The sequence below is a fragment of the Peromyscus maniculatus genome, chromosome 12 (genome assembly GCF_049852395.1).
Source record: "Peromyscus maniculatus bairdii isolate BWxNUB_F1_BW_parent chromosome 12, HU_Pman_BW_mat_3.1, whole genome shotgun sequence".
Lineage (NCBI taxonomy): Eukaryota > Metazoa > Chordata > Mammalia > Rodentia > Cricetidae > Peromyscus > Peromyscus maniculatus.
Window position 1 is genome coordinate 6,585,123 of NC_134863.1, and position 15,489 is coordinate 6,600,611.

The 15,489-nt window shown below is 40.9% G+C and overlaps 2 protein-coding genes across 2 annotated transcripts in view; one reads left to right on the forward strand and one right to left on the reverse strand.

Annotated features, from left to right (window-relative positions):
• Positions 1-15,489, forward strand: part of LOC121821659 (immunoglobulin lambda-1 light chain-like) — a 755,041-nt gene that overhangs the window by 176,873 nt on the left and 562,679 nt on the right. The window lies entirely within an intron of this gene.
• LOC143268061 (uncharacterized) overlaps positions 1-15,489 on the reverse strand; it is a 104,944-nt gene that overhangs the window by 57,453 nt on the left and 32,002 nt on the right. Inside the window, exons 14-18 of the mRNA XM_076548524.1 lie at positions 13,497-13,564; positions 12,785-12,806; positions 4,734-4,795; positions 3,979-4,003; positions 651-758 (exon numbers count right to left, since the gene is read on the reverse strand). Of these exons, the coding sequence (XP_076404639.1) occupies positions 651-758; positions 3,979-4,003; positions 4,734-4,795; positions 12,785-12,806; positions 13,497-13,564 (285 nt within the window). The remainder of the gene's footprint in view (positions 1-650; positions 759-3,978; positions 4,004-4,733; positions 4,796-12,784; positions 12,807-13,496; positions 13,565-15,489) is intronic.

Below are 15,489 nucleotides of genomic sequence, written 5' to 3' on the forward strand. Positions count from 1 at the left end.
CCCAAACCGTGAATTATTGGTAGTATCACAGACTTAAAACAGTAAATGTTCTGAGGAAATGTGTACCAATGAGAGGATAAGCAAAGCACATTAAATAGCACACTCTGCTCACTTTCCATTATGTCCTTGTAACAGGAACAGAACAGATACCTCCTATTTTTGTTGTCCTTAATGAAATCTTTACCCCATTGCTAACTGAAAAAACAATGCATAACATGACCACTAGTGGACTCTTGCTCATTGGATCATACCTGGAACATTGTTATCTAAGGTGAATCTCACCCTCTGTCATGAGATGCTAGAACTTTGCCAGGTTCCTTTTAGGAACATCAGCTATACTCCATCTGCATTACCCACATGTGGGAGAAAGGATTAAGGGTGATTCACCTATTCCTGTCTACAGCAGGTGAAGCCACCCTGACTCATACTAATGAGCCTCAGTTTCCAACAGTTCATGCTATTGAATGAGAGCCAAAGGTGACATCAGATGCATTTTAAAATCTGTAGTTGTGTTTACATTGAAGACTTAGATATATTGGAATTATCCTACATAGGGAAATAGTCTTAAGCTTCTCTTTAGATTTACATATAAAGAAAATGATTATCACCACATTACACAACTGGACAGAATTACAGAATTCACAACATACCTTTTTCATTAGGAATTTCTATAGAATAAAATTTACAGATTTCTGGTGTCATCACATCTGTATGCGGTATTGCTTCTCTCTGCTGAATTCTCTTCAATAAAGGAGAAACTGGGAATGCATCGAGAATAGAGTTTCATGTCAGCCTCATGGCAGAAAAACAGAGGAAACTAACAACTGTGTGTTTGTACATTTGATCTGATTGCTTGTTTCCGGGTACAGTCATCAGAGTGAGATTGTGCTTCAGGAGGATCACTGAATAGTGTACAACCAGTTAAGCATTACATGAACATGACAAGTAAAAGCTAATTTATGTGGAAATGCAGAAGGAAGTGCCCCATGACTGAACACACTTTGTGAGTGTGGTGTCAGAGCAGAGTGGTATCACTCTAATCCTTCTTAGAGCCCATGACACCTTTGCAATGGCTCCATTCACCAGCTGCTCACTAAGACACTAAGAATTTCTTAAGGACTACCCACAGGACTCACTAAGCTAATACAGATCTTTGTAATATATACTATAGGAAAAAGCACAGGCATTCAGAAGTGCCCTGTGATGTCTGTGAGATACCAGAAGACTTCAGCTACACAGGAGTAACTGAATTCAGACAAACTGTTGCATTTACTCTAGAACACTGGAGAACTGTTATTCTTCATTCTTTGACTGCCCCTTATATAGTAGTACATCTCATGGACAATGTATGGCATTGTCCATGGGAGGTAGGAAGGTAAGAAGCTTTGAAAACTTGTGACATTTCACACAATGGAGCAGTAACAGCTGCATTTGTGTGCCAGTGACGACCTCTCCTGACAGAAACAACTGACAGGAGACATGCTCTGCAGGCAGTCCCTGACTCCAAGTGTGAGCTACCTCCCAAATGAGCTGTGGGATTCCTGGATCAGTAAACAGCACCTTCCTCTATCATCCTCAACCTGTCACCGGCCTCTCAGTGACTGAGTCTGAACCTCCGGAACAAAATTGGGAGGATACCAATGCTTCCAGGCTCCAAGTCAATCTAAACCAAGCTGTCACGTGGAGGATGGGAGGAAAGGAAACTCTTTTAATCTCACCAAACCTGGATAAACCCTCTACAGGAAGAGGCTGGAAAAGCAGCCTGGTGCCATTGTAGGTGACAGATGTCCCCTGAAACTGTGTGGACAGTCTGAACTGAGTTCAGCTAAAAGAATGGTAGTCTACACAGGCTACATGTGAGTTTGCAAGGTGCTGTTCATCTATTCTTCATGAAAGTTCTGTTTCTCCAGAATCTTTTCCCACACACAGACACACGGGCAATGGACGAAGTCCTACTCCCCTCTGTTGTTTTCTTTTCACTTTTTTTCAGAGAAACGGTCTCTGGCCCACAGTGATCTCAATGCCACTTTGTAGAAATAGATGACTTTGAACTTAAAATTCTCCCATCGGCACCTCTGAAGGAGGTTTATAAAGCTATACAACCACAGCACATCTTTTGCATACTGGGAGCTCAAACCCAAGGCCTTAGAAATGGTAGGTATGCAATAACCACATTCTCTCTCAAGAACTAGCTCTTCTTTGCCAAAGGCCTTCATAGCACATGCCTGAGCAAATATACAGAAACCATTTTGCAAATAACGATGCTCTTCTCACTCCTACCTGCTGCCTGTGGTCCCCCTAGTGCTTCCACTCACAGGCAGTATGGACACTGACTACCAGTGAGCAGAAGACCCTTGGAGCCCAGAGTCTAGCTCACATTTAAAAACCTGTTGCCAGGAGCTAAGGAGACCAGAGGTTAACATCCCCTGCTGTTCCTGTAGAGGACACAGGTCTGGTTGGTTTCTATCACAGAAAAAACAGCTCAAAACAGTCTATAACTCCAGTTGCTAGAAACCATACAGCTAATTTGAGTCTGCATATGTATCATAGCTACAAATGGTCCACATACATTTATGCAGGTGAACACTTGTATACCCAAAATGAAAATAAATATATCTTTAAAAAACGTCCTTCTATTAAGAAAATGCTTCAGCACAGATCCAGAGATACGTGGTAACTGGAGTTCCTAGTGGATATTATTGTTTAGATGAGTGTCTCTTTTGTGCTCATGCTAATGTTGTCTATTTACTAAATCTTGTAATTATTTTTTATATATATTACATTTATTTTTGTTCTATTAAAATCGTGATCTTAAATTTGCATGAGAGAATTTTTTAATTTTTCATTTTTTCCCTTTTGTTGGAAACAGATTTTTTCATACAATATTCCTAAATTATAGTTTCATCTCCCCCTGATCCTGCCAGTTCCTCCCAACCCCCCCCTCATCTGGATGCACTCCCTATCTGTCTCCCACTTGAAATAAAAATTTCTGAAAGAAACAACCAAACATGACAAAAGAAATATAAGAGAAAGCAAAAACAATCATATCTAACTATTTCTTTAAAAAATCTTTCTTTCCTATTTGATACTATAATAAGGACATCATTTCCCACGCCTGTTTCTCAATGAAAACCCTCCTCTATACCCATAAACCTTTCCTTGCCCTCTTTCAAAGCATGGCTACTCTTCTAACTAACTGTTTGTGTGTGTGTGTGTGTGTGTGTGTGTGTGTGTTCCAAATCAGTACTGTACTGTACTGTAAAACTCTAAGGGAAAAACCTCTGCCGCATCACCCCATGCATTGTCTGTCTCCCATTCTCAGATCACTGATCTGACTAGAAGCCTGTGGGCATTCTAACCTTTCATTTTTCTGAATGTCTGTAGGTAGATGAGAAACAATACCCTGGGCATTTGCCTTCTGTGGTAGTAACTACAGGGTCCTGATCTCTGCAGTTTTGACCTATTGAAGGCAGATACTGGGATGTTGCAAGTTAGGGATTACCAAGACCTCGGGCTATAGAAGGTCTCTTGATCTGCATGGACAGCCTCATCATTTACCTCTGTGCCATGGTTTATTCTTCCATAGAGTAGCACACAAACAAATAAATGTACTACATGTGATGGGCTTTGACATATATACTTTAGGTCAAGCGTGTATCCTAATATGGTAATTCAACAGCTTGTCCCTGTAGATTGGACTGAGCAATTGAGATACCTATCTTGGGGAAAACAGATTTAGATGTAGCCTGGTATACACCATTCCAGACTAACTACAGGCATCATAGCTGAATCCAGTGCATATGGACAAATGCCTCCACTATTTTTTTTTAACTTAGGGGTCCACTTTAAAAAAAATACAGTCCAAATGCTCCCAATAGGTGGCATAAATCACAGTGGCTGCTTAGATATAAGGATACCCAGTATTTATAAAATTCATTTGTAAAGGGTGTCTTAAGGAAGAGATTCCATAATACATACTCCTTCTTTGGCTGCGGCAACGCACCTGAAACATAAAAGAAAGAAAACAGTCTGTGGCCTAGGTCATGATGAGTTCTGTTTGCATGGGTCATTGAAACACATATGAACATGATATAATGCCAATCAAAGTGGGAAAGAGTCTTCAAATAAAAGACTCTGCTTTAGTATATATGATGGTGTCACAAAAGAACTGGTGTTCCTCACTTGTACCCCTTCCCACTTTTGCTGGTTCCCACACCAGATCAAGAGGCACTATCTGTTTGGTCTCTGCTGCGTGTTCCCTAAGCCACACTGCAACATGCTGGAGCATCTTTATGATCCTGCTATGAAATTAACCCTGCCACAATGTAGCCTCAATTATTTACACTAATGCTCACGTGTTAAAAGTCTAACCTTCAGCATCCCTACACTGGACATAGGAAGATTGCTCCATATGACTGTTGTAGAACGTACTGCATGGAAATTGAGGGGATCTGAAGTGCCTGACAACTTCTAAACCAAAACTTTAAGTTTTATCTAAGAGGATCTTTTTTCTCCAGAAGAAAAAGCCTGCTCACAAGACTGATAATTAACACTGGATGCTTTGATGCTCTATTCAGTTTGGAACAGGCTGGTACAATTCTTCTTCTCCCCTTCCAAACTAACTCTCTAATACCCATGATGCCTGCTCAGTTTTGTTGTTCAGTGGGATATCCTCTGAAACATAAGATCACTAAAGTAACCTTTCTACTTTAGAGAGAAAAAGGCCCTCTTACCTCCAAGGGATTTTCTTCTGTGCGGCCATCTGGTCTAAGTGTGTCATCATTTTCCGTTAAACCTAGGGGGACAGAAAGTCATGAGCTTGCAGACTGTCAGCTCTTGGTCCTGCTTCCTACCTATGTAGTATCCTTACTTGATGTGGGTAAAAGTGCATGGACTTAGGACATGTGACTAGACCTACTGAACAGGATGGTTGGGCAGCTGCTGAACCGTCTTCCCTTGAAGGAAATTAAAGCAGAGAAAGACCAGGAGAGATATGAGTAAGAGATTTGTTGCATTTCTAGACAGTGGACACCCAAAGCAACATAAAATAATCTGTCTTTGATTGTGTATTGTTAAATTAACATTTTCACATGTATTCTGTTTAGGGCCACTTGTGAAGTCTCATTTTGGGTGTGGAGGTCAGTGGATAGCTTGTGGGATCTGTTCCTCCCCTTTTGCCAGGTGTGTTCTGAGTTTCAAATCCAGGTCATTGGGCTTAGAGAAGGCATCGATTTCCTTGGAAAGAAGAATTTTATCCTTCCCTGTGGCCAAACTTGTGTTTAAACTTTAGTGTTTGTGTTTACAATTTTTATCATTCCAATTTCAGGTAAGAGTTGACAGATGAGGACGGCAGGAATACAATCTTTTATGTAGTAAAAGTCTCACATGAAACTCTCAACTTGGAAAGAAGAGAATCACTATGAAGGAAGCAGCTGTATAGGATGTCAGCATTTTACTCCAAGATCAAAAAACATAAAGAAATTTGCACGGACTAGGAAGAGAATCACAAGCTAAGAGCAGAACTAGAAATACAAAAGAAACTCCAGGACTTAGAAGATGTGTAACGATAGAATGTTGGCAGATAAATGCCTAGTGATATATGAGAGTGCTTTCATTAGCCACTCTCAAGAAAAAAACCCATGAACTACTAGGAGAAGCAAAGACCATTTTGAAAGATGAAATAGGCAACTTTGAATCCAGAGTGACATCCATTCAGCAGGTGTTAGCACATCTGAAAGTTCAGTTGGATGCAAAAATTGTCCATCAACATAACCAGTGAGGCTGGTGAAAAGGAATAACATCAATATGCAAATATTAAAATATTTGTATATCTTATCTGGAGCTGTGGGTTGTAGTTTGGTTACCCTTTTCTTTACTTCTGGTATCCATTTATGAGTGAGTACATACCAGAGAAGCTAGGTAACAAGGAGGACCTAAGAGGGATGCAAGGAATTCCTGGGAGAGGGAAATAGATGAGACTTCCTGAGTGAACTGGGGGTTATGGGGGACAATGGAGGGTAGTTGTATGGGATGTGAGCATAGGGGAATGGGATGGTGGAACTGGAACAGGGGCAGAGTGGGAGAGCAATGAAAGAGATATCTTGATAGAGGGAGACATTATGGTATGGATAGGGAGAAACCTGGTCAGGGAAGTTCCCAGGAATCCACAGGCATGACCCCAGCTAAGATTACTAGCAATAGTGGAAAGGGTGCCTGAGTTGTCCTACCCTGGTGATCAGATTGGTGAAAAGCCCTAACTGTCATCATAGAGCCTTCAGTGAATAACTGATAGAAACCCATGCAGAGAGCTAAGCACCAGGCTGAGTTCCAGAAGACCAGTCGATGAGAGGGAAGATTGATTCTATGATCAAGGGGCATCAAGACCATGATGGGAAGACTTACAGAAACAACTGAACCAAGCTAGTGGGAACTCATTAACTCTGGACCCACAGCTGTGGAGCCTTACATGGGACTGTACTGGGCCCTCGGTGGGGGTGAGATATTTGTGTAGCTTGGTGTGTTTCACTGCACCCTGACTGTAGGAATAGGATCTATCCCTGGAGCATGAGCTAGCTTTTTGGAGCCCATTGCCTAATGTGGGACATCTTGCACAGCCTTGATGAAAGGGTGTGGGGCTTGGACCTTCCTCAGCTGAATGTTCTGGGTTTTGCTGACTCTCCATGGGAGGCCATACATTTTTGAAGGAGGAGATGAGTGGTAGGCTGTGGGGAAAGGCTAGAGGCAGAGCAGAAGGGATGAAGGAGGTATCTGTGGTCAATATGTGGAATGAATAAAAAATTTCTTAAAAAGATTTGTCTAGCAAACTCAAGCATTGTTGAAATGATAATTTCCATTCTTCAAAGGACATGGAGAGGAGTTTTAAACATTTCATTTCATTAATGGAAATCTATATATTTAATGTATTTTGCTTCTTTATTTCATATTTTCAGAAGGAGACAATATTTATGTATCCATTTCATATCATAAGTATATCAATTTTAGTGGGTTCATGTGATGTTCATAAAATCAGCTAAACCAACAACGAGAACTTTAGATTTTCTCAATATTGTGTAGGTAATTGCTTTCTAATGATTGACGGTCTTATGAGTGAAATAAACACTCAAATTGAGCAAGTGAAATGTTACATAAATCAGTTCCAATGCAATAGAGACCCAAGGAATCAACAATCTCTGCAATGTGCAATGATCTGGGAATACAAGCAAATCATGCAAGTGATTAAGTTTCCCGATGGTGGCATGATATTTGGCAATAATTGACTTTACTACATCTTTAACCAGAAATGGTTATGAATTTATTGCAATTGTGCCACATGCCATTCAGATTTCTTGTTCATGGGTATGCATGAATGTGCATGTGTGAGTGTAGGTTTGATCATAGGTGTGGATTAGATTCATTTGCTTGGCTGCAGGTAAGTGTTCATGCACATGGATGCGAGAGGAGGGTATGCACTATCCTGCATTAGTCCACACACTCAGTTACCACTTGCCCTCCATTCTGATCCCCTAGTGTCAGATCCCTCAGTGGTGGTATTGGCAGGGGTCATCCTCCATTGTCCTTCCTGCCTAGCTTTATGAGGGACCCTCAACCTAATGCCAATTCAGGTATGGACACAGGTAAGTGCCCCATACCCAGCTCTCTGGAGTATTCTAAACCTATTCTAAACCTGTTCTATCATAATGTGCTGCCCACCCATGAAGCCTCTCTATGCCCAGACCCAGGCAGATTTATCAACTCTCTTATGAGTCTGAATCACTTCTCTCCTTCCATTCTACCCACCGGCAGGCCCAGACCCAGAAAGGCAGCACATGTGTCAGCCCTTTTGCTGACTGTGACCCATGATACTCACTCTTCACCCTGTGTGACTATGCCACACCAAACAGGTTATGGAGGCCAATACTAGGACCATCTTTTGAAATCTCACCCAGGACCCTTAACTCATCCCACCACTTAGTCTCAGACATAAAGTGGTAGCCAGATCCATGCACAGAAGTCGTACATTTTTGGCAAGGCCTAGGTGAAGGCCATGTGTTTTGTCTTCAAAAAAGCACTATAAAGGTGGACACTTCTCAGAGGCTTCTGCATTTCCATGCAAAATGAGGGTGTCTGTACATGAGGGTGCCTGCAGCACAGCTACAGACGGGTATAAAGTAGACACAGTGTCAAGGAAGTTAGCAGACATTGCACTAATTGGGGTCAGAGCATTAGGTGTTCGAGAGTTCCAAATTGACCATCAAAAGTCAGTGGTTTGGCTTTGTCACTTTCCATAAATTTTGGGACAAACTTTTTCAGGTTTTTTTAATGTAATTTAGTTGTTCTTTTACACTAATCTGATTAGGAGACCTTTCCTAGCTGATTTTAGACTCAACTCTTCCCTCTCTTTTTTCATATTCAAGTGTATCAGCTGTTCAACAGCAAGGTTTCACCTCTACCCACAAGGCAAGGGCATGAGTCAGATAACCTATTAAGATTCAACCGTCTTTCTGGGCATGCAGTCTCCAGAGAAGGTTTCTGTTTTGTCTTCTTCTCTCCAAGTTGTCTTGTGACTCTGATGAGCTTAGTGAGGGAGAGAAAATTATGGAATAAAAGAGATATGGGACATAAGAGACTCAGTTGGGCATTCTTTTGAGCAATGTTTCAATGTTCCCAGGTAGAAAGGATATCACACACCTTGATGCATTACCAGGTGCAGTGTCTACAGGACCCATGATCCCAGAGGAATGCACCAGAGAAGGGAGGAAGAAGATAATGGGGGTAGAGACTGCTCCTAGGTCTAGGAGGGACACCTTGCTCAGAAGCAATAACTGTTGAATTTAAGGAGAGGAGACACAATGTATTAAGGCTACTGAGATTGTCTGTGAGAAGGAGCCAAGCCCAGAGTTGTTCAATGAGACAATGCAGAAGATCAGACAGACTTGTAAAGATCAAAGTCCATCAACCTACCAAAGAGATGAGAGCCTGGAGGAAACACAATCCTCAGATATGAACTCATTTCCACCCAAAGACCACCATGTCAGATACTCCAGGAGAAAGTCATAAATATACAAAACATAGAGGACAGACACAGCCTGTAGCAAGATGTGTGTCAAGAAGGTGGATCCCCAATTGCTCATGTCCTTTAGCCCTTGGAACATGGGTATTAGCTTATGGGAACTTCCTAAGGCACCATCTGTATCTTGGAATCAGAATCAAGAATGCATGAAAAAGAGCCAAGGTAGGGGTCAGAGATCAGATCCCTGCTCACTCATAAGGTCAGAGGCTCAAGGATGATGGACACGTCTCTGACCTTCTTTACACCTCAGTCATCCTGCATGGCAGTCCAGGATGAGGCGCATAGGCTGGAAATGAGCTACCCATTAACACTAGTCCCTTCCTTGCCAGTATATAGGAGACGTGGTAGTTCTGTCAGAGTAAACATCCATTTTACCCAGCACTCTACCCTGTTGGTGCCACGTGAAGCAGGAGTTAACAGTGAACAGAGGACTATGCATGGACTGCTACAAGTCCTGAAGGAAGAAAGGGAAGGGTTCTGTTCTGCCTGCTTCATTGGACCCTAACTGCTAGACTGCTCTTGAATAATCCTTTTGTACACTGTGAATATATGTTGGTGTGATTGGTTTAATAAACAAGCTAAATGGCCAATAGCTGAACAGGTAAAAGTTAGGTGGGAAAGCCAAATTGAGAATGATGGGATATGGAAGGGTGGTGTCAGAGGAGTTGCCAGCCAGATGCAGAACGAGTCAGACATACCTAATTGGATAGACGTAAAAGCGCTAAGCCTCATGGGAGAAGATACATTAATAGGAATGAGTTGTAAGAGCTAGTTAGTAATAAGCCTGAGCTATTGGGTAAACATTTATAATTTATGTTAAAGCTCAATGTGGTTTTTATGAAGCTGCTGCTAGCACCCAGAGAAACTCTGCCTACAATAGACTATCATCTACAGGTTTCTGTGAGTATAAGAGAGAATGTTGTCCTTCACCAGACAGAATGGCTCTATCGTGTTAGTACACAAAGTGAACTCAATACTTCATGGGCACAATCATGGTGAATCTCAACAGTCAAACAGTCAATTGGATGATACCCAATACTGGGCATGGAAGTGTGAGATTATATCTATTAGGTTAGCTGAGGTGGGATGACTAATGAACTCTTCTTGGCATTATTGCTTAAGAAGGTGTGATGGTTATTGCTTGCCAACTTGTTTGCATCTGGAATGAACTAACCCCCCAAAATGGAGGGCATATCTGTGAGGAATTTTTTTCTTAAGTTGAAGTAGGAAGACCCACTTCTAATTTGGATCTTTGGAAGAAATAGGATGTAATGCCAGTGAAGGAATGCACTTGTTAACAAGACCAGAACAATCAGGCAAAGAGCAAAAGCTTCCTTCTTCCATGTTCTTATATAGGCTTCCAGCAGGAGGTGTGGGCTGGATTAAAGTGTGGCTTCCTGCCTCAAGTTCTCAGTTAAAGGCATGTGTCTTCATGCCTCAATTGCTTGTCTTTTCCCAGCTCAAAAGATCTAGATTAAAGATGTGTCTTCCTACATCAAAGGGGGAAGTGAACAGGAGCTCCCATTCCTAACCAAGAAGCTATCTTCATTGGCGAACTCAAGGGAAAAATCAGTTTTCTCCAATAGAGTCTCATTAGGTATATTAACCACGCTTAAGGGTAGACCCAATGCAAGCATGCAAGCTGTAGATGGCCAACACACAACATACTTAATGGTTTTGTAGACTTTTTGGGTCTCATATTGCTTTTGGGGGAGCATTTTTAAAATCTTACTGGTCTTTTACAAGTATATTATAGTTTCTGATTTGGTGTTTTTATGTTGCTTTTTTGAGTGTGTGTGTGTGTGTGTGTGTGTGTGTGTGTGTGTGTGTGTGTGTGTGTATTTGTTGTGCTTTTACACTGATTATATATTGGTTTTCTTTTTTAATTTGCTTGTTTCTTTTCTACAGTGAGAGATAAAGATAGTGGATGGGTGGTAAGGTGGGGAGAATCTGGGAAGAGATGGAGAAGGGGAAACCAAGATCAGAATATATTGTATAAGTTTTCAAGAAAGAAAAGGAAAACATTAAATTTTAAAAAGCAACCCTTGAAAAAGGAGTAATGTCCTGGGAAATACTGTCTTCAAATGGCAAAGTACACTTTCCCCAGACTCTGCTTACCACTGTGCCATTGAAAGAGGAAAAGGACACCCCCCTCTCATTTTCCTTGTCCTTATTGATATCTTTCCCACTCCCTGATCCTCTAACACAATGTGTAACATGACCACCCCTGGATCCTTGCTCATTGGATCAAACCAGGAACACTGTTATCTAAGGTGAATTTCACCCTCAGTCATGAGACGCTGGAACTTTACCAGGTCACTTTGAGGAACATCAGACCTACTCCATCTGCATCACCCACATGTGAGAGAAAGTATGAGAGAGGGTGGTTCACCCATTCCTGTCTACACCCGGTGAAACCACCCTGATGCATACAAGATGAGCCTCAGTTTCCACCAGTTCATGCTACTGAATAAGGTGACATCAGATGCATTTTAAATTCTGTGGTTGTATATACATTGAAGACGTAGATATATTAGTATTATTCTACATAGGAAAAAGTCTTAAGCTTCTCTATAGATTTATATATGAAAGAAAATAATTTGCAACAGTATACACAATTGGACAGAATTATGGAATTCCCACAGCACCTTCCATTTTTATTGGTGTTGTTTGTGTGCTACTTCAGGAACGGGAGATCCTTCCACATCCTGAGGGGCAACAGCTTGCTCCTGACAAATTTCCCTTAAGAATTCAGGAACTGGGAATGCATTATAACAGGGAGTCATGTCAGCCTCATGACAGAAAAACAGAGGAACCTAACAACTGTGTGTTTGTCCATTTGATCTGACGGCTTGTTTCCGGGTACAGTCAACAGAGTGAGAATGGAGCTTCAGGAGGATCACTGAATCAGTTAAGCAATACATGGACTGTGTAGGTAAAGTCTAAATTCATGGCAACGTGACAATAGAGAATACTGGAAAAAGCCATGTATAGCAAAAGCCTAAGTGAAAAACCCCTGCCCCATCTCCCCATGCAGTGTCTGTCTCCCATTCTCAGAAGCGCTGATCTGACTAGAAGCTTGTGGGCTTTCTAACCTTTCATTCTTTGGAATGTCTGTATGTAGATGAGAAGTAATGCCCTGGGCATTTCCCCTCTGTGGTAGTCACTACAGGGTCCTGATCTCTGCAGTTTTGACCTATTGAAGGCAGATGCTGGGATGCTGGAAGTTAGGGATTACTAAGTGCTTGGGCTACGAAATGTTTCTTGATCAATTCTTGAACAGCCTCATCACTTACCTCTGTGCCATGGTTTATTCTTCCATAGAGTAGCACACAAACAAATAAATGTACCACATGTAATGGGCTTTGAACATATATACTGTAGGTAAAGTTTTCATCCTAATTTGTTAATTCATTAGTTTGTCACAGGAGATTTGACTGGGTAATCAGGATACCTATCTTGGGGAAAAACAGATTTAGACACAGCCTGGTACAGAACATCTCAAACAATCTAACGAGATCAGATCTGAATCCAGTGACAGTAGACAACCCCAGTTTTTTTTTTTTAACTTCAGGTACTACTTTTTTTTAAAAACCAAAATCCAAGTTCTTCCCTATAGGTGGCTTAGATCACAGTGGTGCATTAGACATGAGGATACCCAGTAATTATACTTTTCTAAAATGTGTCTTAACAAGGAGATTTTATAATACATACTGGTATGTTTTCTAGACTCCACCTGAAATTTAAAGGAAAGAAAACAGTTTGAGGCACAGGTCATACTAAATTCTGTTTACATGGGTCTTTAGAACACATGTTGACATAGTATGATGCCAATCAAAATGGGCAAGAGTCCTATGTGTTAGTATATTATGTGACAATGTCCCAGAAGAACTGGGACTCTATAGTTTGTGCCATTCCCACTTTTGCTGGTTCAAAGGCCAAATTAATTTGTTTGGTCTCTGCTGAATGTTCCCTAAGCCAAGCTGCATCTTTATAACCTGACTGTGAGATAATTCCTCCTCCAGCTGGGCCTCAATTATTTACACTAATCCTCATGCAGTAGAAGTCTTACCACTCAACATCTCCATGCTGAAACCCAGAAACTTTGGAACATAAGTAGAACATAAACTGCATCAAGATTTTAGAAACCAGAAGTGGCTGTCAACTTCTGAGTGAAAATTATACACGCATCTAAAGAGGAACCCTTTTCTTCAGGAGAAACTATCCTCTCACACAAACTGTGATAAATGGCACTGCATACTTTTATGTTCAGTTCAGTCAGGAGCAGGCTGGCACAATTCCAGTTCCTTTTCTCCCTGAGCTAACCCATGATGCACCTGGCTTTTGTTAACTGAATTTCATATCCACTACAATGTAAGGGACAAAGTAACTTTTTATATTACTTTGAGAGGAAAGGCAGTCTTACCTCCACCATCATCACGGGTAGCTCTCCCTGTTTTCTAGAAGAAAATGTAGTGGAGTTTTCGTGTATCTCTAAAAAGACAGAAAGTAACTTGTCAACACATGGTATTGTTTTTAATTACTCCAGGGATGTATAGAAGTCTATGTGGCTAGCATATGTGACTTGATCTAATTGTTCCCCCCAATCCACTCCTCCTCTGCTTCTCTGTTCAGAAAGGGGTAGGCCTCCCGTGGGTGTCAACAAATCATGGCACGACAAGTTGCCATGGGACTAAGCACCCCCCTTGCAATAAGGCTGGGCAAGGCGATCCAGTATAAGGAACAGAATCTTAAGAGCCAGCCAAAGTGTTAGGAATGGTTTGCTTTCTGCTTATTCCAGAACTGTGGATTATATTACTGTCACACAAATTAAGGCAAAGAGAAGAACTGAAGAGAAATGAGGAACAGAACTTTTGGCTTCCTAGACAATGGGAATCTAAATCAATGTGGAAGAATCTTTCACTGCATGAAAGTAAATAAGTCTTTCAAAATACACACTGCATTTATTCTGGTTGGAGGAAACCATGCATGTGTGTCTGTGTGCAGGTGGAGTTAGGAGGAGCTCTTCAGGGGTCTGGTTTTCTCCTTTCACCATGTGAGTTGTGGGATTCAACTGCAGTTAGGTCAGCAGGCTGGGCTGAAAAAGTCATTATGCACTGATCCAACCTATCTTTTCTAATAAAAGAAGCTTTATGATTAAGCAACAAAATACTGTCACTTCCTGTTTTAAAGCAGGGAACAATTGATACTTCCTGAGGCACATGTCTCAAATCTATTTCAACCTCCACCAATCCATATATGTTGACTCAGAATTTATCACTAGTTATGATCCATGCTAATGTATCCATTTTACTTGGGAAATTTTACTAGGATGAACATATCTGAAAATATTCTTGCCTATGTTGTGTGTACATTATTCCCTAAAGTATAGCATATCGTGTATTATATTTTGTTATACTGTGCTGAGTATTGTCAGTATTCTACAGGGTTCTAAGGAGCATGGAGAACATGTATGTGTTATAGCCCTATAAGACACAGTGTAATATAAGGGCTTGATTAGTTTCAGATATTGGTGCTAAGGAGTCTGGAAAAAATTCTAAGGAAATACTGAGACAACTGTACATAGTAACACAACTCTGCAAGTCATGACGAAAGAAGGAAAGGAAGCATGGAACCACCTTCCAAATTCACATTATCTAAGAATTCATCCAAAGTACAATGTGAAAGAATCAATCAAAAATTCCAGAAATTTAAGTTCAATGTTGAGTTAGTAGAGCAATTGGGAAACAGTCAATTTGGGTATAGCTGACAACAATGATATTATCAACTATCAAGTACCAACATTTATAGAATTACCACACAAAAAAGAGCAAAATTAACATATGTCTCAAATTTAAAGGTAACACTGGACAGAAGTCAGAATAAGAAATATATCCTTTTCAATTGGCACAGTATAGTCACAGTGTACCATCACATAGTGTACCACTCTCAGAAGAGCACTTGCATGTAAGACTGCACCCACACCACCGCCTTCTCCTCCCATCTCGTTAGTTCCCTTTACTTTGTTCACATCATATACACATATGTAATTTTATTTTTACATAAAAACCTAGTCCTTCAAATGAAAGAAATTACCTGGGACTTGCCTTTTTCAATGAACATAAGACATTTAACATGGCAAGTATATTCACTTACATCTATGTTCTGCAAATGACATAATCCCATGCTCCTTAATAGTTTACACAGTGTCTTACTTAGGGTTTCTATTGCTGTGACCAAACACTATGATCATAAACAACTTGTAGAGGAAAGAGTTTATTTCAGCATACAATTCTCTCTTCACACTCAGTTTCTGGGGGAACTCTGGACAGGAACTGAACAGGGTAAGAACAGAGTCAGGAGAGGATGGAAAGGCCATGAAGGAGTGATGCTTACTCACCAAGGCTCGCTCAGCCTGC